Source organism: Oreochromis aureus, linkage group 12 (assembly GCF_013358895.1).
Source record: "Oreochromis aureus strain Israel breed Guangdong linkage group 12, ZZ_aureus, whole genome shotgun sequence".
NCBI classification, from domain to species: domain Eukaryota; kingdom Metazoa; phylum Chordata; class Actinopteri; order Cichliformes; family Cichlidae; genus Oreochromis; species Oreochromis aureus.
The window spans coordinates 8,449,762-8,475,304 of NC_052953.1; the positions used below are offsets into that span (position 1 = coordinate 8,449,762).

At 37.4% G+C, this 25,543-nt stretch overlaps 1 protein-coding gene across 1 annotated transcript in view; it reads left to right on the top strand.

Moving 5' to 3' along the window:
* Nucleotides 1-387: 387 nt before the first annotated feature.
* The window catches only part of LOC116325593 (calcium-binding protein 7), a 28,495-nt gene continuing 3,339 nt past the window's right edge, over nucleotides 388-25,543 (top strand). The window contains exons 1-4 of the mRNA XM_031746546.2: nucleotides 388-1,237; nucleotides 17,616-17,759; nucleotides 17,904-18,016; nucleotides 19,809-19,959. Of these exons, the coding sequence (XP_031602406.1) occupies nucleotides 1,129-1,237; nucleotides 17,616-17,759; nucleotides 17,904-18,016; nucleotides 19,809-19,959 (517 nt within the window). The 5' untranslated portion in view covers nucleotides 388-1,128. The remainder of the gene's footprint in view (nucleotides 1,238-17,615; nucleotides 17,760-17,903; nucleotides 18,017-19,808; nucleotides 19,960-25,543) is intronic.

Genomic DNA, 25,543 nt, shown 5'->3' on the forward strand with positions numbered 1-25,543 from the left:
AGCCTTATGGATTATAATTTAGGCATTTGGGGTTGCAAGCAATTCAATCCCCCCCTGGCTTTCCAGCGGTAGAAAGAAATCAACCATACACTCACCATTCACACGGTAATCAATCACACGTATGGTTTTAGTGTAATGTCGGCGAGTAACCGGAATGCTCAGGGTGAGAGTAATTAAAAAAAAGAAGAAAACAAAGATCAGAGAAACCGACAGGGCAGGGAGGGTGTGTTGCGTTTATGTGCTGTGTGGTGGGATTGCCTGCGTCCACACGCTGAGCGTATAAGTGTGTGTGTAAGTGCGCATGTATGTATGTATGTGTGAGACAGAGTGACGGGGGCGAGACAGAGAAGGGAGAGACTATATATCTGATCCACACAGAGAGCTTCCTTTCACAAAAACACTGAAGACTGAACAACTGGATCGCACTGCGCCCAGTGCTCACGACCAATTAAGAGCCAGCGAGTAATTATTGTCTGTGAGGATCCGGATGCGCCCTACTTTACCTGCCATCACATCGGGCTTTTAAGACACACATTTAGATCTTTTATGCTATTCACTCATCATTAAAAAAAGATTTTTAACACGTCGTTTCCGTGGATGAAGCTGGCTGGAGCCTGAGGACGGAGTGCGTCAAGTTAGCGCATGTATCCAACAAGTGGATGCATGTGTTTCATCACGGCAGACAATCCCCGGGACTAAAAAACACAAGCAATCGATGGATTCATAACCCGCAATTTTATCACAATTGTTGTTTACAGCAGAGACGGAAAACCCGCGCTAATTAGCTCAGATGTGGAGGTTGTCTGAGCTGATGGTGATGTATCTATGTGCGCATTTTCTCGGTGTTCTGCACTGCTCCTTTTACTGACTTTGTGTGTTATTCTTTCTAAACATATAACAACTGCAGAGAGGTAAGAGCCCCCCCACACACATTTTCTTGCTCTTCATTCATTGACCAAAAGGCATATTGAGGCGGACACGCTGCGGAATCCACGTTTTCCCTTCGCACCCCCCAGCCCCTCATCCATGGATTTGCTTTTCCGTCGGTGACTGAGCGGGGAAGTTAGGATCCTCTCTGTAGACATTTCTGTATGACGAGGGCGCAGGTGGTATCCAGAGGTCGCAGCCATGCCGATGCATCCAGTCACCTCCACGCTGATGTACCGGGGGATCTGCACCATCCCTGACATCCTCTCCTACAGCGCGCCGGTGAACCTGCCTGAAGACGAAGTTGAAGGTGAGAATAATGATACCTGCTCACATAGAACTGAAGGTTATCAGGACTTGTGAATATACGGGAGGTGTTAATTTGTGCAGCGGCAGTGTATGTGGCCGCGGTCAGCTCCTGCGGTGGAGTTCCTTTAAACAGACGCGCAGTCAGGACCTTGGACAGCGCTCGGAGAGCTTTGATTTAATACACAAGTATCGAGACTAGAAGTGATTTGGATTTTAAGAGCAGTTTTTATTTTCACAGTTCCCTTTCTTTATCTTGTTATATAAAACAGAATGTGCTACAATAATCCTCATTTTCGATTTTTTTTCACTGACTGAATTTAACATTTTTTTTTTTTTTCAGTCTATTCACATTATCACATCATTATTTTCCAGAAGTTCAAAGCAGGATTTCTTAAGAAAGGAATTTTATTATAAAACGTTGCTTTATGAGGTTAGTGATACATTGGCTCTAACTAGTACCAGAAGCTAGGGGCTGGAATTCACTGGCCTGTTAAGCCTGGCCACACAGACACTGAATGGTTTAGAGATATTTGATGTATCTTATCCCCATCTTTCCTGAAGACTGTGAAGCATTTGTCCCACATATGCAAGGTTATTAAATTAAGTAACAGGGTAAATCCCATCATTTTTTAAGAAGTTGAATATATCTGAAACATCAGAAAACACATTTAACGTCCACAGCACTAGATATCAACACCAAGAACCATGCTGAAAAATGATAGCGACACAGGACAATGTGTATTTTAGGATCATGAGAATGTTTATGCCAGGAGTGCTTGCAATGTGAACCTGTGACATCTGCACATTATCATACAGCAGCCCCTGAGACATGACTGAAGTCCCCAAGTGGATGTGATTAGAGGAAGTTCTTGTTTTGCTGCCATGCTTTCAGTGTGTTTATGCTCTAAGCTGACATATTAATGATAAATGATTCGTCCCCTGCACCTCTGATCCTTTCCCCCCCATAAAGATTAAACACACTTTCTTTGAGAAACAAAGGACAAACACATTTCTGACAAATTCGACTCCTTCGCTGGATGGATTCAGAGAGATGAGTGGGCGCACAAACCTTTAAAAGTGATGCGGCTTTTCTTGACAGCCGCATTTCATGTATATGTGTGAAGTACAGACAAGCCTGGTCTTGTGAAAAATTTCTGTCTGTGAGTGCTGGAGCAGAGACACCAAGAAGCAAACTGCTAATGTTACCTGCAGGTGCATACATTTGGAATGACAGAGTTTTGTCTCACGTAAACAGGTTTGCATTTGCAATACTTGCAAAGAACCACTTGTACACACGTAATAAGGTTGGCACCTTCACACTGAGGTTGATGTTAATTATAAAAGCTGAGTGGAAGAGGCCAAATATATATTGGTTTTGACTCCCAGAGGGTATTCAAAGGCAGAACAGCCCAGTGCATTTTGAACATTATCTGTTTCAGAAAACACCAGAAACATCCAGAAAAGCTAAGACACGCAATACACATCTCCCTTGTTCATTTAATGCTTATTGCCTTTTTCTTTTCTTTCTTTTTTTGCTTTGAAATCCAAAAAATAAATAAAATAAAATAAAGATAAAAGAGATACGTGTCAATGCCAAAAGTGATCCTTGCATGATGTTATGCTCTTAATTTTAGCATTGCATCACAGTGCTTTATTGTCAAACATGTGTACTTCAGGCTTCAGAAGTAGCTCTTGACTGTTGAGACTGACAAATCTCAGTTTTCTTTTCACCCCACCCAACCACTTTACTGTCAGCTCTGGATGCAATAAACAAACAACACTTCATTTTAGCTGCAATTAGTCAAATCCACTTGTACCTGCCGCATGTGTCAGGAGACAAAGTGAGCCATTTGGGTTTTACAGCTCAACTTATAGTGGCAGTTTGATTGGAGAAGGCTGTGGTAATGCACAGTTAACAGCAGTGACAGAGCCTTTTGCAGCTGTTGTGATGCTGTGTGAGAGATGCCTTAGAGAAAGCAAAAGAGGCAGACTTTTAAGCCAGCGTCAATGAAGGGATTTGAACATTGTTGTTGTTGTTGTCAAGTGACAGTTTCACAGCTTTTCCCGCTAGAAAGCACAAAATGAGAATAATATAGAACATGACAGGACTGAATGGTTTGTTGAATAATACCAGAAAAAGAATATGAAATGTTATGTGCCAGTATCGGTGCTTACTTTTAGTTAACTAAATTTTAAATCTATGGAAACAATATTGCTATTACTCTCATTATTGTTTTCGGTGTCGCAGAGATGGAAGACAGCAACGCAAGCTGGAGTTAATTTATTCTGTGCAACCACTGCAGCCCCTAGAAAGTGTATTACCCAGTATTAACGTAGCTTCATTTCCTATTTAAGCTGTATACAGTATATAAAAGATGGGCATAGCTTCTGAGTCCTCTTTCACCCATAAATTGAACAGTAAAGCTTGAAACAGCCTCTGAGTCTAAGAAGTGAAGCCAGTTTCAGTTTTCTGTGAATATAACTTAATGCTCATTTTGTTCATTACTTATATTAGTCACCATGAGATTGTCTGTTGTTAAGAAACACCTTCTGTCCTGTTGTTGACAGTAATATAAATTGTTTCTGTTTATTTTCTTAATCCAAATCTGGTGAACACCTTCGTCTTCCACACAGCCAGAAAATCTATGTAAAATATCTCAGATGGAGGTTTCTTTGTGACGTAAAGGCTTGTGCATTTTGCACTCAGTCTTATTCCAAAGTTGGAATTTATCACGACTGTTGGAGCAGCTGACAACTGCACACACTCGCCCTTATTTTCTAGATGTTGCTGTCAAAAGTAGCAAGAAAGTGAAGAGGAAGAATACACATCGTAGGACCGCTTGCATTAAAAACAGACATACATATTGTATAAAGATGCCACTGCAGTATTGGTGAGTGGTACGCTCCAGATGCCAAACATTATTTTTTTATGTGTGACACATTTTAACACAAAATCACATTTGGGTGATTTATTTATTTTTAAAATGTGCAGCTTATATAACAAAAAACAGATAAAATGTTTTACTTCTTTATGTAATGACGAACTTTAGGTAAAAGATGGGGAAACAATATTTTCATTCTGGATCTTAACTAACAAATTATGATCAAAAATAATGCCCAAACCCTAAATATGGATATCTGGAATAATATGGCTACTAGCACTTAAAGGCAATTTTAACAAACTGAACTTCCAGTGCTAAAGTATTTCCTAGATTGGAGACACTGCAAATATTGAAAACATAAAAATTTAAAATATATAGTAACAACATTAAACATATTTTGATTAAATTTTGACAGCAGTGACGTTTCAGAAACAACTCGTAAATGAGAAACGCATTACCCAAGCGACACTGTCGCTCTTCTCTAGAGAGGGACGAGAATTGGCTGGAAGATTGAGGTGTCACAATCATCAGCTTGGCCGTCAGAGGGACAAGACTTTGTCAGAAAATGAAATAGCACATTAGTGAATATGTGTATGTGAGCGCATGTAGAGGCATAGGAGGCTCAAGCCCTATTGGCACACATAACCAAGTACTTGATTTTCAATTACTGGCTTGGACACCCAAGGGAATGGACCAGTGGCACCAAACCTTTTGACCAAGAAGGCTGTCAAAGCTATAATTGAAAAAAAAATTGTGTGTGTGTGTGCATGATAGAAATTGAGAGGTGGTAGCAACTACTTTAATGTACAGTAATGTGACCATAAATTGAATTGGACTCCATATTGTCCATTTCCCCTCCTACACATAAGGAAAAAAACAGTTGGTCATATTACAGGTGCTCAATATAGTTTAGACCTCCTCCACCACTAGACAGACAGACAGACAGACAGACAGACAGACAGACAGACAGACAGACAGACAGACAGACAGACACACACACACACACACACACACACACACACACACACACACACACACACACACACACATATATACACACAGCTCAGTGTCAATATCACTGCAGGTGGAATTAAGTGGGTAGCCCATTTCCACACACCCTAACAACAGCACTATTGGAAGTAGCTTCAAAATAGTCCCAAGGCTGAGCTTAAAGCATTTGTATCAGGTCCCAGAGAAAGGCTCATGTAAACAGATGCCAGGAGTTGCCGGTAGACACAAGTAAAAGATAAGAGAGAAGCAAAATGTTTGTATTTTCTTAGCAAACTTGTTATAATACAGTTTGTTTATTGTTGCAGTTGAAATCTCCTCCGCCTTGTCCCCTGCACTGTTGAAATACACAAGAACATTGAAGGAAACATCTGCTCACACAACTTTTAGTTCCATCTTTTCTTCATTCCCTCTGTTTTATGACCGTGAGGACATCTTTGGAAGGAAATGTGCTTTTGTATCGTTTTTTTAAATCAGCCCCAAATTTCCTCTGTTGCTGACAGACTCTCAGAAGCTTCGCCCCGAAAAAACGCTCTGGAAAACTAAATGTATTCATCAGTAGTAAATAAATTCGGGCATTAAGGCAAATTAATCCATTTGACATACTTATGCGAGCTGCTCAAAAAGCCAAACAAAAGGATAACTCACCAGTTTTCTAATAACTGCATTTTCTGCCTAAAAGCAAGACCATTATAATGGCTATTTATGGAAGGAGTAAATGAATTCATAACAAAAATAACTAAATATCACATTAGCATTATATTCTACATGTCTAGCTCTAGAAGGAAAATGCTAGTGCATCTTAGTCTCAGCTATTTCATATGCTTGCAGGTATTATTACTCTGCACATGCAGCAAAATAAACAGAAATGTAAGCAGACAGTATTTGACATGATTTACATAGCGTTTATAGTGAATAGACATTGTATTCGAAGATTTTAATAAAACTTGTCTTTATTTCTACTTTCACTGTGTTGGTTTCAGTATTATAAAAGATTCTCTTAATCACCGTTATGGAAACATGAAACCATATCCTGACCCCAACCTGTCACAGAGCACCAGCAGGGACAAATCTCTCACGGAGCATTTTAAACTCACCAATTAACCATCCGCAGCAATTGAAATCAGTGCAGCCTACAAAGTTATCTTTCCATTTGTGCACACTTGTGGCAGAGTGAGGGGGCTTTCCTCGTCTCAAGATCAAACACAGATTTGACTGTCGTCTGCACCCCTCCCACCGCACAGAGCCGAGATGGTGCAAACGGGAAGTGACTGGAACAATGAGACTGAAATCAGTGAGACTGAAAGCTGGATTTAGAGATACTGCATTTTAGTTTTGTTTTATTTTATGAAATATCAAAGAGCGATGGTGAGAATTTCCCACTTGCTTCATATATCTGTGGTTACAACAATATCACTAAATGGAGCTTTGTATGTTGCTTTGTGCCAGAGAAAAAGACTCTGGTGGGAGAGAGATGATGTGACTGTAAAACCTTCCTCAAACAACCAGCAGAGTTTGATTATTTGGATGATGAAACTACTGAAGTCAGCGTTTTTGTGGTAGTGTACAGGACTAACTGCAGAGCTTGTTTACTTCATCAAAATGCATTTAGAATATTGAATATTCAGACTTCCACACTAGATTTTGTTTATTCAATGAGTTTTCCTCTCAGTACCAGGCATTTAACATTTACTGGGGCTTCTTTTTCAGCATTTTTAGTCATTCCCTTGGCAGAGTTTTTGTGACTGCAAATCGTTTTGACTGACAGCTACTCAAAAAAACCCACCGACACCACTGTGTTCCTAATGGCATAAACTGCCTGTGAGGCGTTGTTGATGTTTCTGCTCGACTCCTACTGTAGCTGCAGCAGCAACATTGACTCATTTCTTTGCCCTGAGGTGGAGGGTTGACTTCCATTCCTTTGGAAATACTTACATGAATACAAATGAAGATATTTAAAGACACCGGCATCTGCTCGGAAAGACAGAAATTATGCATATAACGTATTGCTGGTGCAGAATCAGTAGGCGTCGCGGGGGTGTACTTCTAAGGGGTCAACTGAGACCATTTTAAAGCATATACATTGCTAAGAAGATTTGGACACAACATATAACAAATGACCAGTGCTGATGGATGAAGATATGCTGGCTCATTTTCAGGAGTGTGGAGTGTGCAAACGATCCAGAAGTGTTTACCAAAACCAAACACTTATTTTTCTCTCCTATTCACGTCAGCTATCGACTGCTATTTGCATGCTCTCTCTTAGGAAGCCAGAATTAGCTCAATTATTGTTCTCGTACGGAAAAAAACCACCATGTTTTACCCTTAAATTGGATCCCCCTAAAAACATGGCTTGCTTCCTCTTCCACAGACGAATGCTTTCATATCCTCCTGCAGAAGAGTTTGTTTTTATCTAAACACTCTCTCTTAAAAAAAATATTGAAAAAAATAATTAACAATAAAGTGAATCAAGCTAATAAATGAAGTGCCTTTCTACTGCTGAAACCGTCGCACTTGTACTCACAAATCAAGTCCTTTTCACATCGATACAAGTCTGCCAAACATCATTTTAAAGCTCAAAAAGGGCTTTTGTTGATTAACAAAGAAGAAGGACGCACAGCAGCACAGACTGCTGTAATTTTTCAATTGCTCCAAAATTTAAAAAAAGCCAATAAAGCCAGCAAATTCATTATGAATTTATGCTAATGGATTTGTGAGTACTGATGAAGGACGGTGAGATAATGTTGCATAAGTTTAGACGAAAGATCAAAAACCTGCAGAAAAATCTTCCTGAAAACTCTTTCCTGCCTGCCATAAAAATGATAGAAGAGGGTACATAAAAAACACAAGTAAGACAAAAATATTAAAATAATTCATTTTAGAAGAGAAACCGGTCGGTAGCATTACAGATGTGTGTCACTTGGGACGGCCATTAAAGCGCCTTCCTTGTATGTAATCAGGCTGAGGATAATAAATCTCACTTTGTATTTTTTCCCATCTCTTCTCAGTTCTGCGTAGATGCAGGGTCATCTTACACAGCCTGTAAGACAAACAGGCAGGCAGACAGGACTGGATTTGAAAATGGATTTCATAAATGTATCACCTGCCTGGATGGAAAAGCTCTACTTGACATAGATGGTGAAAACGATGTTAACAGAAATAAGCCTCTTCTTAGAGGGCAAAGTGCCCCAGCACCACAGGTGTTACCACAGCTTCACAGACACACAAAAAATATCTTAAAGGGTATGAAAATTGTTTACCAGAAAAATATATGAAGGTTAATTCGATTAAGAGAATTTTAATTTTGAGATAATAGAGTTTAAAAGCAATTTTATATCAGTACCCTAAACAGCTAGCATAAACCAGGGTGGGAATGGGCCTGGGTTTATCTGGAGGTGACTGGCTCACATCTCCATTCAAAACTCTGATTTATTTAGTTTTCACACTTTTTGCATAGACTAAATTAATAAAATAAGGGGAGATTTTGAGGTATGCAGATATATATTTTTGTCTGAACAAAACCCCCTCTATGTAATATTTGTGGTGGTATGATAAACAAAGCATTTTCCCCAATTTATAACCTAAGCAGAAGACATGTCTTCATTTCTTTGCATACATCTTTTCTTCATAATGAGGAAAAGAACAAGTTAAAGTCTTGACACTGACATTTATTATTTTCCTGACCCTTGTTATAGTTAGTTATTTGACATTTCGATCCCATCAATATCTATATTCTCATATAAATTCTCAGTTAATCAGTCAGTGTAATCTGGTATGGCATTCTATCACGCCAAAATGGGTTTTGATGAAAAACATGTGCTGCAGACTTACGGGGAATATCATGAAATGCTTTGATTATGGCTGCCTGGTGGCTTCAAGTTAAGTCATTTATTTCCATCTTGATTGATTGCCACAAAGAAGTGAATCCCGCAGACTTTATTACCTGTGAAATGAACTGTGATGAGTTCTGGGAGGTGAAGTGCTTTTTCTCCGGGGTAATATTCCTTTCCTTTGATGAACAATACACCAAAAGTCTTTATCACACAGTAATAGTGGTAGAAAAACAACATCCATAAGTGAGTGTGCACAGTTAGCCTGGTGGAACTGATGGGGGGGATGTTGGATAAGATGTACTGTGTAGTGGAGGCTTTTGATTCTTCCTGACTGACCTATGCTTGAAGTACTTCTGACGGGTTTTTGTCTTGCGGATATCGAGCCCATCTCAGCTTGGCATCATCTGTGATACTGAAAACTTTATGTTTTGCAAAGAATGAGTGAGAGAAAAAAGATGGAAAGATCTCCATGTTTTTTTTCCTTTTCAGAAAAGAAAAACTGAACATCAGACTAAAATTTCACAGCCTGTCACTGGCTACAGTCACTCAAAAAAAGTTTTTCCCTGTGGTCACTTCAGTGCTGCATTGGCAACATTAATGCTCTTTAAATTTTCTAACGAAGGGTGGAATTTCATTCCAAACCCAAAGACGAGCTTTTCCCTTAACACACACACAACTTAGACTTCACCATATACTCCTTTCAAATCCCCAAGAGCCTTATTAGAAGTCTGTTATGGTAATATTTAAATCTTTTGGATGTCCAAGTCAGCCCATATCCAGCTAAAGATGGATTAAGGTTGCTATGAGTGTTTAAAAATAGTCACCCAAGGTTTGCACACACAGAGCAGAGCAGTGTTTTTCTCACAGTGATAAGGTCTCACATAAAGAGTGGGTGTGCTTCAATTACCGATCCAAAGCAGCCCTAAGCAGATGCAGGTCTGAATGAGGCAAAGAGGATCCCTGGCTCTGAAAAACAAGCCCTGGATTAGGTTCACGGATGCGTTGCTGTTACAAAAGCCCTGGCATTAGTCTGCTCTGCTTAAAAAAACACCATGTGTAATTGGCAAAAGTTTTAAGTGAAGCTAAATTTATCCTGAAAATGGTTAAAACCCTGCTCAAGGCAGGACTTAAAACACTCAAGTAAATATTTTCATTGTTTAATCTATTTTCTGATGTTTTTTTCTGTCTTAGCACTTTAATATGTTAATATGCTGTGTATTTGGTTAGTATTAAACTATAATGTATGTGACAGGATAAAAGCAAAAAACAAAGGGGGAAACTAGCCTTTACTTTTGGCCCATTTATCTCATATTAGATCTGTAACATAGCAACTGTTAATATCAATTTGTTAACTTGTTAGTACTAAAATAAATTAGACATTAATGTTACTTAATTAACTTTTACCTGTCAAAGAAAAAGTCCCAGTGTTGCCATGTTTTTACCAAAATGTAATGTAAAGTGTTAGCCCAATACGGCTTAAAGGAAAACACTGCAGAGAAAGTGGAACTCACGAGCCTTGTCGAGCCTTTTCCATTTATATGCATGAATAAGCTCCACTTCTAAGTGGTTCCTCACTTTGTTTAGAGCTGTGTACAGACTTGTTTAGCAACTCCGTGCTGCTGCAAGGATGCAGCTCAATTCACTGATAAACAGCAGTGTACAGGGAGAGAAGTGCAAAAGGGAGTGCACTGCACCTTTCTCTTGTGGGTGTTCTGCTTTAGAAGCTTGGCTCTTTCAGCCGCTGAGCTTAACTTGAGGTTTCATCCTATGTCAGATCACACCACAGGGGACTATGTGGCATTGCATCTGAAGGCCAACAAGCACCTCTGTACATCAAAGCAAACATCACATGCTTTCAGCAAAAATATTCACACTTCCCTGGTGAAGCTATGGTCCCAGAAACAGAGCTGAAGAGGCAGCTTTAAAAAGAAAAAAATCTATTAAATAATGTATATTAATGAGGCAGAAGCTGAAAATTACATTAGTTAGAATTTAAAAAGGCTGGAAGCAAAAATAAAAACTGTTGGGATGCAGTGTAAAATGTAAATAAACACAATTCAATGATAAACCCATATTTTATTCACAAAAGAATGTAGAAAACATCACATTTTGAAACTGGCACACTTGAATATTTGTTCAAAAAAGTTGGGACAGCAGCGTATTTAACCATGTATAGCATCCCATCTTGTTTTAACATCAGTCTGCAGGGTATCAGTTGTTGGACTTCTGGGAGAGGAATGTTGTGAATATAGCTGCTCAGCAGTCCTGGGTCTCCTTTGTAGTGTTTTTCATTTTATGATGTGCCAACTGTTTTCAGCTGGTGAAAGGTCTCGAGTGCTTGCTAGCCGGTTCAGCACCCAGACCCTAATATTTTACTGTGGTATGTGTTGCTCTAAAACCATTCAACATTTATTGTGCTTTTCAATGTGTGTGAGCATCTTCCATAAGCAACAATACACAACCCATACCATCAGATATGCAGGCTTTTGAACAGGGACCTGATAACATGTCAGGTGGTCTCTTTCCTCTTTAGTGAAGAAAATGTGATGTCCATATTTTCCAAATAGAATTTTAAATTTACATTTGTCTGACCACAGAACGGTGAACATCTGCCCATTTTCTGAGAAACTCTGCCTCTAAGATGCTCTCTTTCGTACCCTGTCATGTTACTGACTTGTTGCGAGTCAGAACCTAATGAGTTGCAAAAAGTTCCTACAGCTGCTTTTATTTAGACCTGTGTACAAGACTTTTATTGTCCCATCCCAGCATTTTGAGATTTGTTACTGCCATCAAATTCAAATTTTCTTAATATAGAACAGTTTCTCAGTTCATGAATTTGATATGTTCTCTATCGCCTATCTAAAAAAAATATATGTTTATGAGATTAGCAGATCATTGCATTATGTATTATTTACATATTATAAAGTTTCCCAAGTTTTTCTGAGCTGGGATTGTAAAAACATGGCACTTTAAAGGGAACTGCTTGTCACTTGTACGGCCTCTGGTCGATTTTGAAAACGTCAAATTTGACATTAACAAACAACTTTTTCTCATTTTTAAATCCTTAAAATTTATTATGCATATCCTGCTGAGAACCAGCCTATTCATTTGTGGCCTCTGTTTTTGGTCTATATCTTTTCACTTATATGAACGACCTTACAAAATCCTGATGTACTAAATAGAGGACATCCTGGGCTTTCCATTGATATCTTATGTGTTTGGCTGGCCTCTTTTAGCTCCAAAGAGGCAGGAAATCCCAAAAAAGTTCATTGGGAAGGTTCTTTTTTCTCAGTTCTTAGGAGGATATGCTGATTTCAGAAAGCTGCGTCCTTATGAATTTTAAAACAAAGGAAAAAAGTGAAAACATGACTAGGTACAAGTGGGTGAATGTAAGGACAAGCTTCTGGCTTGGTAGCTTTCATGATCTTTTGCATCTTCCCATTAAAAATGCCCTTTGGCACTGGTGCCCAGAGACAATGATGCCATTTTAAAAGCTAGTTTAGGAAGTTAAGCACTTTGGAACTATTGAGATTTCCAACTTGCTGGTAAAATTGTTGGATTTAGATTACCTGGTTAGGTTTAGGGAATTATCATTTAGAAGAAAATATACACCCTCATATGACAAATAATGAGCTGCAAGTGAAAGGCCTATTTCACTAATGCCATTCCCCAGTGTGTTGGTGCTCAGATGTCAAAGGGCATATTGTGCATAAATGAGCATTGCCAGTGGCATTGCTCATTTATGAAAGCCTGAATCATGAAAGAATTGCCAGAAAATTCTAATTTTTTGATGAAATTTCTGATGAAATAAAATAAATATTAAATATATAAAAAATATATTGATACTTAAATATTAAATGGTAAATGGCCTGTATTTGTATAGCGCTTTACACATCCAGTCATTCACCCATTCACACACACATTCACACACTGGTGATGGCAAGCTACATGTAGCCACAGCCACCCTGGGGCGCACTGACAGAGGCGAGGCTGCCGGACACTGGCGCCACTGGGCCCTCTGACCACCACCAGTAGTGTCTTGCCCAAGGACACAACGACCGAGACTGTCCAAGCTGGGGCTCGAACCGGCAATCTTCCGATTACAAAGCGAGCTCCCAACTCTTGAGCCACGATCGCCCCATATATAATATTTGAATTATATTCAAATATTAATTTGAATATAATTTGTATCATTTTGGCTGCATCAGACAGTTTGTTCCTTAAAAGTCTATTGCACAAATTATTTTGCCTTTTTGGGGAAAAAGAAATCACACTGTTGATGAAGAAGTCTAAAAACTAAAAAACCCCTCACATATCAAATATGACACACTTGGTTCTAAAGGGTTCGGGCTTGTTGTGCCGCTCCAAACTAGTCAAAAAGCAACAAATGCAGCTTTGAAGCTAGCAGACATGATTATGTGAGACCAGTTAGACCAGCAGAAAACACTGCTTGTAAAAACTGGGTTTTACCTGAGCATTTAAAACCTGTTATACTGGACTTAAACAAGTATTTGTCTCTTTGATTAGTGTGCAGTGCAATTTAATTAACTGATTTTTCTTTTTTTTATTATTGTTATAGAGAGAGTGTCTTCTTTAGAGTACAGTTAGTACATAATACATATGAATCCAGTCCATTTTGGGCCAAAGAATAAAATTAAAAGAAAAGAATACAGCTGTATCTTCTGGGTAAAATTAAGATATAGTGCTATCGCTTTGAGAATGTATTTATCTGGATAGAATGTGGTCAAGAATAGAAAAATTAATTATTTTAGAGACTGATTAGTCAGCCTAGTCAGCCTATGGAGATTACACATGGTCTTCTTTACTTCAGAGATTTATTACTTCATTCAAGTACTACTCTGGCCTAGTTTCATGTGGAGGCAAGTGGTTTTGATAAAATATTTGAACTAACTCTAAATTTTCCAGCTTTATGCTCATGTATCTCACAGGACACGATAATCCATTCATTATATTTCAAGCCTGTACAACACAACAATTTCAGTATTTTGCAAAGGATGTTTGTCACCACATAAAATCATCCTCCAACAGATTATTTTTAAATAACCAATATAATGATACACTATAACTACTAATAGTAACACTGCTACTTTGGCCTTTGATCTATAAAAAGGCTTTCATGAAGGAGATCATTTGCAAAAACAGTTTTGGCACCTAATTTGAGAATGTGCTTGCCTCCTGCGAGGCACCAACATGTTTTAGCAAGTGTCTGCTGGAAAGCCCCTCTTTCTAAAGTAAACAGATGGAGCAGGGTCCTCAGGTGGATACTGCGCTATTATTTTTTCTATAAACAATAAGATCATACCCAGTGAAGGAAAAAACACAGCTGGAGGCTCTCAGTGAATCAGAATATATCTTCAGTTAGACATTTTGCAGTGGAAAGTGATGTCAAAACAGCTGCTGTGAATGTCACCAGACTTGGCTTTATAAATTGCATATCCAGACGTAATCTGTTGAAAAACATGATTTTTAAGTACCCTTGTCCCCTTCGTGCAGTTTCTATCCTATGCATTTATTTGATTGTAACAGACTATTTCCTGGAGTTGCTGCTATACAGTACAGCACAATTACATGCTCTTTTCTACCATCACTGACGTTTTGTTTTTTTTTCTGCTGAGAAATTTGTTGTACTGTCACACTGTCAATGTTACCTAAGGCTTGTCCATTCATTACCCTGCTTCAAATGATGTACACTCGTTTAGCATTAGAGTTCAGTAATTTAACAGCAGCTATTGGCTGCAAGCTGAAAAGTCTTTTAAATAAATATTATAATTTTATTTTCCTTACCTAGAAAGCTTTTATTGGAACTAAATCATATAATAGAGACAGGTTATGTATTATTTAGTAGCAGCATTCACTTATTTTGTTTCCATTATTCATTCCAAACCTACTCAACATTTTTCTCATTTACACACCTAAATTATCTTTGTCTTTACTCTGACCTGATCTAAAACTTCCCCAGACGTGTGGGGAATTTAAATGTTCCTGAATCTTATTACAAAGAGCGCATGAGATTTACATCGGTCTTTAGTGATACATTTCATCTCAACAAACAAATTACAAATACTGCCAATTTGACATGTGATTTTCTGAGCACTATGTATTGTCTCTGTTTTAAGATTCATCTCCAGCTCTGCTCTTGTGTGCTAATCAGGCATGTAAGACGAGGATGTGACAAGTTTCAAATTATAGGTGACTCGGTCGTGGATGTTGTTGCATAAATTAAGGGATTCAGTCCCTCGTGAAAGGTAAACAAGTGGAGAATGAAGGGAAATATGCAGTGAGGCAAAGACGAGGAATTAACTGCTGAAAGATTTCCCATAGTGATTGAACTCAAGGTTTCAAAGTTTAGAAAAAGCTTTCTGCTGACACAGAGTAGTTGCAACACTTAATGCCTTTTGCTGTCGAGTTTGTTAGTTTGTTATGTTTATCTTAAAGTAAGTGCTGTAATAATAATACTAAAAGCAAAACAAAAAAAACACACATTACTTTGATTTCTTACTGTTCTACTGTCGATTTCTAGTAGTCTGTGATGGGAAAAAAAACACATGTAGAGTACCTTTACCTCAGCTGCACTTATTTTGATCACTATCAAATTAATAATTTATTATTATTATTGTTATTTTTGTAATTATTGTCATTGTTGTTGTTGTTGTCAATACTGGTCAGTGAAGGTGAGGTTTGATATGTTAACATTTTAAAAACATCAAAAGAAATTATTAAAAACTAAGGGACTCATCAGCCCCTACTTATATTTCATCTGCTGCTCTGAACACTAAGAACCAAACGATCTCACAGTGGAGGATCCAAGAGACTGGGATGGTTTCATCAACCAGCAAAAAGCAGAGATTTTGTACACCAAAATCATAAAAATAGGAAGAAACTGTAGCTTTTTGATTATATATTTGTATTTGTACAGTAGTGGATGCTCATGTTAAAATCGTAATATTATATTAAAATTAATGTATAATTAAATTTTAAAAATATCAAATATATTAAAAATATTGTATAATAAGGTCATCTTGTGTAGACGTCATTTCCATGAACCAAGTACTTAAGCTTTGGATTACATGAATCTGCATGATGCCAGTGAGAGGGGACGGGATATCCTTACTCTAGTCATACCAGCCAACATGTTGCTCAAACCTTCTGTTTGTGAGGGCCAGCCAGTGAGATGATGACTGGCTCAAAGGGATAGTAGCCTTAAAGCGAGGTGAGCTAAAACAGCGGATGAATCGAATATACCAAGGAATGGTATAAGATTAAGGATTATTACAAATAACACAAACAGAAATATAGAATTGGGATTTACAATAAGTCCCCCTTCAATGATAAATGAAAAACAAAAGACCTCTTGTTCTAGATTCAGGTTCATACACAGTGAAAATATAAACTGAAATGCAGTTCTCCCTCAGTGAAAAGATTTAAATTGTCAAAAGAGAAAATAAACCAATGAATACTGATTTTAGGCTGAGAAACTCTGAGCTATAGTGACAACTAAATATTCTTAGTAATACTGAAAAAATAACTAGACAGCTTGGGGACTCTAAGCTGTACGTACAAAAAGAGGAAGGGAAAGTATTTTAAGCAGTTCTTATTCCCATGATGTATCTTGATAAGATCTCATTGTTAGACCATTCCTGCCTCATAAAAGCCCATGCTGTTCAAACTCCATGGCTACAGCCTGAAATGCAGACTGGCTGTTATCAATTTGTAGTCTCATGATCCATGGTATTGATTTTATAAGGTTTTTTTTTGTCTCATCAGTAAGCTCCTCCTCCACAGAAACAGCTCCAAACATACTACAATTGAGGTTTGGTTTTAATGTGACTTGAATTTGTAGTTTTTCTTCAACTGACAACAGAGAGTGCCAAAATTTGGATACAAACTGTCACTGATCATTTGTTAAGATACTTAATAACAAAACAGACTCAAATACAAAAAAGCCACACATCCAACAGATGTTTTAAATTTGGACTGCCAAATGTTTTGACACAAACATCTCAAGTCTCTTTGGACCACACAATAATTAGATTTCTAACAAAAATGATAAGTATGTGTTTGTGCTGTGGAGCTAGTTTAAAATCAGCTCATCACTTTTACTGTAGCAATTCCTCCACATTACAGTGAGTGATTTTATTTCATTTGATGATGCCATTTCTTACACAGAGAAGTTTTACAGTATTTTTGAGTTGCTGGCCCATTGGTAGTTTCCAATCTCATTTCAACCTGACTGTCATTTATTAAAGAATTGACAGAAAGCATTTACCAGAATGTCTCCGTTTTCCCTCTCAGTGTGGCAGAATTACACACTATTTTTAGACTATTTTGGGTGCAAAATCTTCTGTTATTTAATAGGTTTAAATCCCTATTAAAATGCAAGGCAGAGACTACTGCCCTTACAGTTTGTCCTGATCTCATTGTGTTGTGTTCAAGGTTTGTTTTTTGTTGACTCTCTTTTGGCAGTTAACTTGTGTTCTCCTGAGCTGCCAACCCCCATATAACTATGACTCAAGCAGTGATGCAGCATAACAAATGTGTCTTTGGTGTGTGGAAAATTTCCCACTTTCATATCCTCGTTTGCCGTAAGACTTCAGCTTGTGTGTGTGTGTGTTTGTGTGTGCGTCTTCTTCTGCAGAGATCCGTGAGGCCTTCAAAGTCTTTGACCGCGATGGGAATGGGTTCATCTCAAAGCAGGAGCTGGGCATGGCCATGCGGTCCCTTGGCTACATGCCAAATGAGGTGGAGTTGGAAGTCATCATCCAGAGACTGGACATGGATGGTGAGGCCAAAAAACAGATTGGATTTTACTATTTTAAATCACAAAAGCGCAGATGCTTTGTTCTGCATTTACCCACAAAACTAGACTTTACTGCAGAAAACAAAATCAGCTATAATGAACACTAACTGTTCCTCTTTTCTGCAGGTGACGGCCAGGTGGATTTTGAGGAGTTTGTTACTCTTCTGGGTCCAAAGCTCACAGCAGCTGGGTTACCAGACAAATTCAGTGGCACTGACTTTGACTCAGTTTTTTGGAAGGTGCTCATTATAAAACATTATTTCTTGTTATTAAAAGGAGACAAAGACGTCATTAATTTGGTAAACTTCAAAGCTATTAAACATTTAGGTTCTTTAAAGGAATAGCTGTTACATCCATTAATTTGTTAATGGAATCCTGGATCTTTGCTTGTTTGCATGTGGCGGCAGTCTTATCACTTAGTCAAGTCAATTTTTCATGCAAAATAGATATTAATTTATTTATAGACACCTCATTAGACAATCAGCTGTTCATTTTGACAGTGTGAGAGAAATTAGTGGGGACGTAGCTCATGTCAGGGTTGTTTTTGTTGTAGCTGTGTGATAATAGCATCGAAATGCCTGTCAAAAAAAATGAGGTTCCAAACTGAGTCTGAAAGAAAGGGAATTAATGTGAGTTTTTCATATCCTCAGTGCACAAAAGAAGAATCACACCTGCTGAGGGAGTCAACAAGCCCAAGGGAGTGTTGCATAGCATCGTGCAACATTATATAACAGAATACTAATATGAAACATGTGCTGCTGGATTGATCACACAGTGCCTTCAGTCACAACAGTGAGATGAGCTTAGGCTGAGCTCAATTCATATGTGACAAGCTGGGAGTGAGACTGGTGTCTGTGCAGTGATGCACAATATTGAGACCAAAGGGTAATTTATGTGTCTGAGATGCCAGGGTGCTGACGAGACTGACCAGTGATCACTAATTAAGAAATAAAACATTGTTAGTCAAATTAAGAATACATAATACAGAATAGTTTTATTGTTCTGTGAACAAATGTCTCATTAACAATGCTGTTCACATAAAAATGAGAAATAAGAAATTAATAGTAGTTTAGAAAGTAATTACACTCACCAGAAATTTAACTAGGTACACCTTGCAAGCACTGGCTTGCCTTAATTCTTTGTGGCATAGATTCAACAAGGTGCTAGAAACATTGCTTAGAGATCTGCTCCTCACTGGATAGTTTCTCTTTTTCTGACCAGTCCCTGTATACCATAAAAAATGGTGGTGTGGAAAAATCCCAGTAGATCAGCATTTTCTGAATTACTCAGACCAGTATGGCACCAACAACCATGCCTCATTCAAAGTCATTTAAATCACCTTTATTCCCTGTTCTAATGCTCAGTTTGAAATTGAGTTACTGCCATGTAAGTGGCTGATCAGATATTTGTATTAAACAGTTGACTAAGTGTATCTAAAACAGTGTCCAGGGAAAGTACTTTAGATTACACCAACTAAATGGGAAGGGATGTGGTAATGGCTAGTAAATACTTTTTTTGCTGTCTTATTCACCTTTATTAGATTGACTTCAGTGATTAAGTTGCATTCGTTTTCCATTTTATGAAATATTCAATATAATCTAATATTTATTATTTACTGAAAAAGACACAAAATACTTAAGTTAAAATTTTAGATCTGAGATCCATGGGGCACATGTTTCACCTAAAATGAGGAGCTTGCACTCAAATCAGCCAGTTTAACAGAAATAGGATTTGTTGAGTATCAGATCCACCGGGGGAATCTCTCACTCAAATTTTCCTTTGATCTAAATGTCATTCATTTAGAAATCTAAAATGCACATTCATATCACTCACATTTTCCATCTTCTGGTAAAGCCTACAGTGCAGAAAATATTTTATTTAAATTACAAGACAGCAGTGCTATTTATGCACTTACATTCTCTCTATATTTTATGTCTGTGTGTGTTTATAGATTTCTGTCTTTGCATTTGTATGTTTTTACTGTGCCTTCCAGCCTGTGTCCACGTTAATGTTAGGTGTGTCTATCCCCAGTGTGACATGCAGAAGCTTACAGTGGAGGAGCTGAAGAGGCTACTGTATGACACCTTCTGTGATCATCTTTCCATGAAAGACATCGAAAACATCATAATGACTGAGGAGAATCACATAGAGAACCCCGAGGACTGCCAGGTGGACATAGACAGTAAGGAACCTCCTATATTTCAGCATACTGCTGTGTGTTTTGTACCCTGAAATTAAAGCGAAAGTCTAGAATGTAATCTAGAATTTTCTAGAGAAAAAAACACAATCAAAACAACAAATAAATGAATAAAATATGAATATTGAATTAAAAAATAACATCCTGTTTTTTTAAACTTTTAACTGCATTGTAGAAATTACTATTGCTCATAGGTTATTAAGGTCCCTCAAGCTATATGAAACATGGTATAGCTCTTCATGGTGTATTTTAAAGATATGACATTTACAAGCCACTACATATAATAATGTATTATTTATGCTAATGATAATGTCTTTGTAAACAAAGCACAAGGTTTTCTGGGCTCCTCAGGCCCTGATAATTACAGACACTCTCTACACACAAATGGTTGTTAATTGTTGCAAATGATATCTGCTTTTAATTTCACAAATGATCTTCACTTGTAAATGACATCACATTTGCAAGCTCTGCTGTCCTTTTCTGTGATTATGTATTTGTCTAAAGTATAGGATTTTGAATTATAGTGAAAGGTGAAATGCCAGTATAAATAGTAAAAGCACTAAAAGTAACAATAACAAGGACCATAGAAAGATGATGAAAAGACAACATCACATAAAAGAAAAAATGGGGCTTTTAAGAAAGGATTTAAAAGAAGTCACGATTCTGAGAGCCGTACCTCCCCAGGCAGGTCACTCCAAAGCTAAGGGGCCCTGCTAAAAAAGCACAGCCACCTTTAGATTTAAACCTTGACTTTGAAAAAGCCAAGAGGGCTCCACCTGTGGATCCAAAGCTGCAAACTGGCTTATATGGGGTCAGTATTTCTGTCATGTATTTCAGTGAGGAAAATCTTAAGATAAATTCTAAAATGATGAAGGAGTCAACAATAAGTAAGCCAGGATTGTGTAATGCGATACCATCTGCTAAACCTATCATGGTCTCTGGGTCTTTGAGTATTTTTTCTTTCTTAAATGTTTAATTCCTTTGGGTTCGTGTAAAGCAATGTATGTTCAAGTTCTTTTCTTTTTTTTCCTTTCTCTTGTAATGTTTTGTATTTTACTATATATTGTTAATTATTATATCTTTCCAGCAACCTCTGTCTAAATTTTTGCTTACTATTAAAGGTCTACTTTTTAGGTTATCTCTGGCTTTTTGTGTATCTTGGTTGTCGATGTTTATTTTTCTATATGTGGCGTTGTTGTTATTCCCTTTTGTTTATCTCCTGCTTTATATAGGTTTTTATTGCTTATTTTCTAGCCTTGTTTATTTAGTGAACTTTATTTAGTTCACTTTGTGTTTCCATTGTGTTTCACTTTGTTTGATCTTTGTTTGTCTTTCTGTGTTCACCTGCCTGGCCTGGTCCTCCTGTCAAGTTAATCCAATTCTCCTATTCTGTTGCGTCAAACTTCCTGTTTTATTTTAGTAACTGTTGTTCTCTGTGTCGTGTGTTGAGCTTAACTTCCCCCCGCCTCTCATTGTGTCTCCAGCTGTGTATCCCACCTGTTAGCTCTCCACTTGTGAACCTGTGTGTAATCTCGTCTTGTTCATTGCTGTGATGTCCTCATAGCTGTATCTTTCAGCTCTCTTCTCTGCACTGCTGAGTATCTCCTTGCTCGGTTCCCTGTGAGTCTGTCTATTCTATCACTGGCTTTCTTCCCGAGTTGGCCCTGAAATTTTGGACTTTGTATTTTTGGACTAATCAACTTGTTTTGAATTAAGCTTCGCCTTCCTGCATCCAATTCAATTTGCTTGTACTTATATTGTCCCAAATCACAATAATAATACAGTAACAACTATTTACATTGTCGAACAGTATGAATATATTATTATTTCTTTCAGATTAAGTTCTCATACTTCAAAATTCCCCACAATCGCATTTAAAAACAAAACAAAACAAAACAAAACAAAAAAACACGCACCAAAACTCAGCCCTCACATGAATACACTGTAAAATCTAATTAGTTCCCAGAACTCAAAAAAATTATGGAAACTCGTTGCCTCAAAAAAATTGAGTAAAGCTTAGCTAAAAATGACTAAGTTAGGATAACTTATTTATTTTGAGTATTCCGTACAAGCTCATTTGTTCCCAGAACTCAAAAAAATTGGATCAAGTTTACATAAGATGACCAAGTTAGGGCAACTTACTCATTTTGAGTACACTGTACAGCCTTTTTTTAGTTCCCAGAACTCAAAAAAATTATGGAAACTCATTGCCTCAAAAAAACTAAGTAAAGCTTACTTAAGATGACTGTTAGGACAACTTATACATTGCAAGTCTGCAGTATTAAGAATAACTTGATATTTCTGACTGTACAATACTAATTGTTTACCTACTAACAAACATTTCAAGTTCAACGAAATGAAAAAAACAATTTGTGGTAACCTGAATATGATTTAAAATAATTAACAACACTTTTGTAATGATGTTAAAATCAGCCCAACTTTTATTTTCAAACACAACAAAGTATAACAGCCAAAAATGGACACTGTTCTGCTGAACAACAAATATTGCCATCACTGTTATTACAATGAAACAAAGTCTCAGATGTAATTATTCTGAAAATAAGTTTAGGCCTACCACAAGTTTGTTTTGTGCTTACATTACTTATATAATCAAAATAAAATATTTGTTGTTCTGTCACAAGTGCAGTCTCTAATTTAAACAACACATTTGTTTTCCATTCCAACACAGGAGCTGGAATGTTGTAATATTTTAAGGATGGCTTGTTTCTAGTCCAGGCATTACTGCCTGAATGACTGTCATGGATCAAGGTGATCCAAATGTAAGTGCAGAAGAAAGTCTTTAACTTCCCTTAAGTACAGTGGCAGTGGTTGATGGTTGGAGATGCAATGAGCTTGAACTTGCAGGCGACCATCTTCACTGAGCCACACCATCTGTGACGGAGGACTCATCTCTCCTGGTGTCCTGCAAGCAAACAATCATATTTTAACTTAATTGCTTTCTTAAAACATTTTTTTCTGCTTCTGGTATAAAACAGACTCCAATTTAGACAATCTCAGGCTCCCTCCCCACCGGAGAGGTGACATTCAATGTCCCAATTGTCAGTCTGCATAGCCCTGACCACCACCCAACATACAATAATGTCATCAAAGCATCATTTTAAAAGGGCTATGCAAACATGGCCAATAACTTTCATTCTAATGATGTGCAAAATGATTTTGGGCACAAAACAAATTTTGCTGTTAGAAAACTTGCAGACTTCACTATATACAGTGTAGACCCTCTAAACTAAGTTTGGGGATGTGATCTTTCAAGAAATGCAGACCAAACTGTTGTTGTTTGTTTACTTACACAGCATGTCTTGTAGAATTAACTGTGGTCACCAGCAACAGCATAGTGCAGTCATATCTCAAGTCTAATAACAGAAGAAAGGAAAAGATCAGTAAAGAAACAACTTCCCCAAACCAAAGCACAAACAAAACAATAAAACAGGCTGATCTAAAGTATGATTAAAGTTCAGCCTGATTAATATAAATGTCACTGACAGTTGCTAATATATTGTCATCAATTATCACCACTGAAACCAAAATACTTACCACTGAGTTGATGTCTTTCTGTCCAACAGCAGGAGTGCTGGTCCCGATCGGCCTCAAAGACAGTAAGAAGCAAGCAGAGGAGAAAACAGAACATTGATTTGATCCTTAATGACTGTGCAATCATTGTAACATAGAGTTTGCTTATGTTGTTAAATAAAGGCTAGATTTGACATTAATAGATGCCACAGATGTTCAAAAGCTGCCACAAAGCATGAAAATAATGGACGTCTCTGAAAACGTCGGAGCATTTTTGCAAATATGTGATGTCTTGATAAATCGAGCAGATATTTGAAATTTATTTACAGCTACATTCTCGCCTGAAAATATCTTAAAAGTTTATTTTGTGACCCAGAAAAAGTAATAAGTTTTTTAGCCGCTCCTCTGACAAACATAGCCGACAAATGCGATCCTCCTTTTCCCCAGACTACCCTTTCTGGGTCACAAAATAACCTTTTAAGATATTTTCAGGCGAGAATGTAGCTGTGTAATGCTCGAATATCTACTTAATTTATCAAAATATCACATATTTGCAAAAGTGCTTCCACGCTTTTCGGAGAGCTCCGTTATCCACCCCCACCCTACCCCTAACGGCTGCACCTCCCGAAGAATTTTGTCTGGGCTCTTATCTCACTTATTTATTTCAAACAATCAACAGAAAATTTCACCGACATAGTTTTATGTAAGGTTTTTAAGGCTGTGGTGTTAATTTTTAAGTAAGATGAGCCCAGCGGCAGCAGCCACGCTAGGCTAACACTAACTAGCTAGCAAGATTATAAACCTGGTGCTAAACTAAGAGAAGCCACAAAATCAGTTTGAATAAGAGTAAACATTTACTCACCAAGTCAGTAAAGATCCACAGCAATGACAACAATAATATCTCCAGGTTTGCTCAATATATTCCATAACAAATGCTGGCGCCATGAACATGCAGACTGATCCGGGAGGGAGGAGGACGGTAGTCACGTGGCATTTTCAAAACACTTTGCACAAAATTTTCCATACTACGTCTTTCATCCTTCCGCCCTGAGAAGCAAAACTTCCAGCTTACTTAGTTTTTCTAAGTTAAGATACATCAAATAAATGGAGTTTATCAGCGTTTTTGCATAAAAAGTACTGGTAACTTATTTAAATCGAGTTCTAATAACAAATTGATAAAAAATGAGTTCAGCCTATTTAATATTTTTAATTAAACACAATATTACATTTTACAGTGTAGAACTGGAGATACCAGTTTCTCCCATCAGCAAGTTCACTTGATTAAAATGTGCTCTAGGTACTTATCAGCAGTAAGTGAACTGCTGTGCTCTTTTAGGCTGCTGTTCTGTAATATGAAAAATATGACATTATTTCTGCTCCCCTCTGTCTTTCTTCTCACTCAGTGGGGGAAAAAACAAAACACAAAACACAAAACAAAAAACAAATTATGCCTCTTTATTATTAGATACATGAAATTTGCTGAAGTTTTCTCTCAAAAGTAATTAATTGCCTATTATGTGATTTATGAGACAGATTTCTCTGAGAACAGTAATAATCCTATGGAGAAAACATAAGAAATGAAAAGCTAGTAAATATTGTTTTTAAACAATATTTTATCTATTTTTATTTATTTATTTATTTATTTTTTATTGGGGAAGGGGGGATGTAAAAGTACAACAGATATGAACTCAAACTTTACTGGAGATGATTTTGCATCTGCGTTAGACCTAAACAATTACACCTTTGATTCACAATGGTTTTGGCAATGTTTTGTCCTTTAATATGCCAGTCAGGTGCCCTTTCATTGGTTTATTGTTCCAAAACTCCAATTAACATTTCAATCTAAATGCAATTATGTAGCATACAGGTGTGAAAGCAAATTTTCTTGGCTGTGTGCACTCCCCTTCATTTGTGTTCTTGTAGTTGTATGATTTTGTGGTGAGCTTTTCATTTGGAAATAACAATCAAATGTCTTTGAACCATTAAATAATACCCGATTCAGTGGACCTTCAGCTCATTTTGCTTTTCCTTGTGTCTC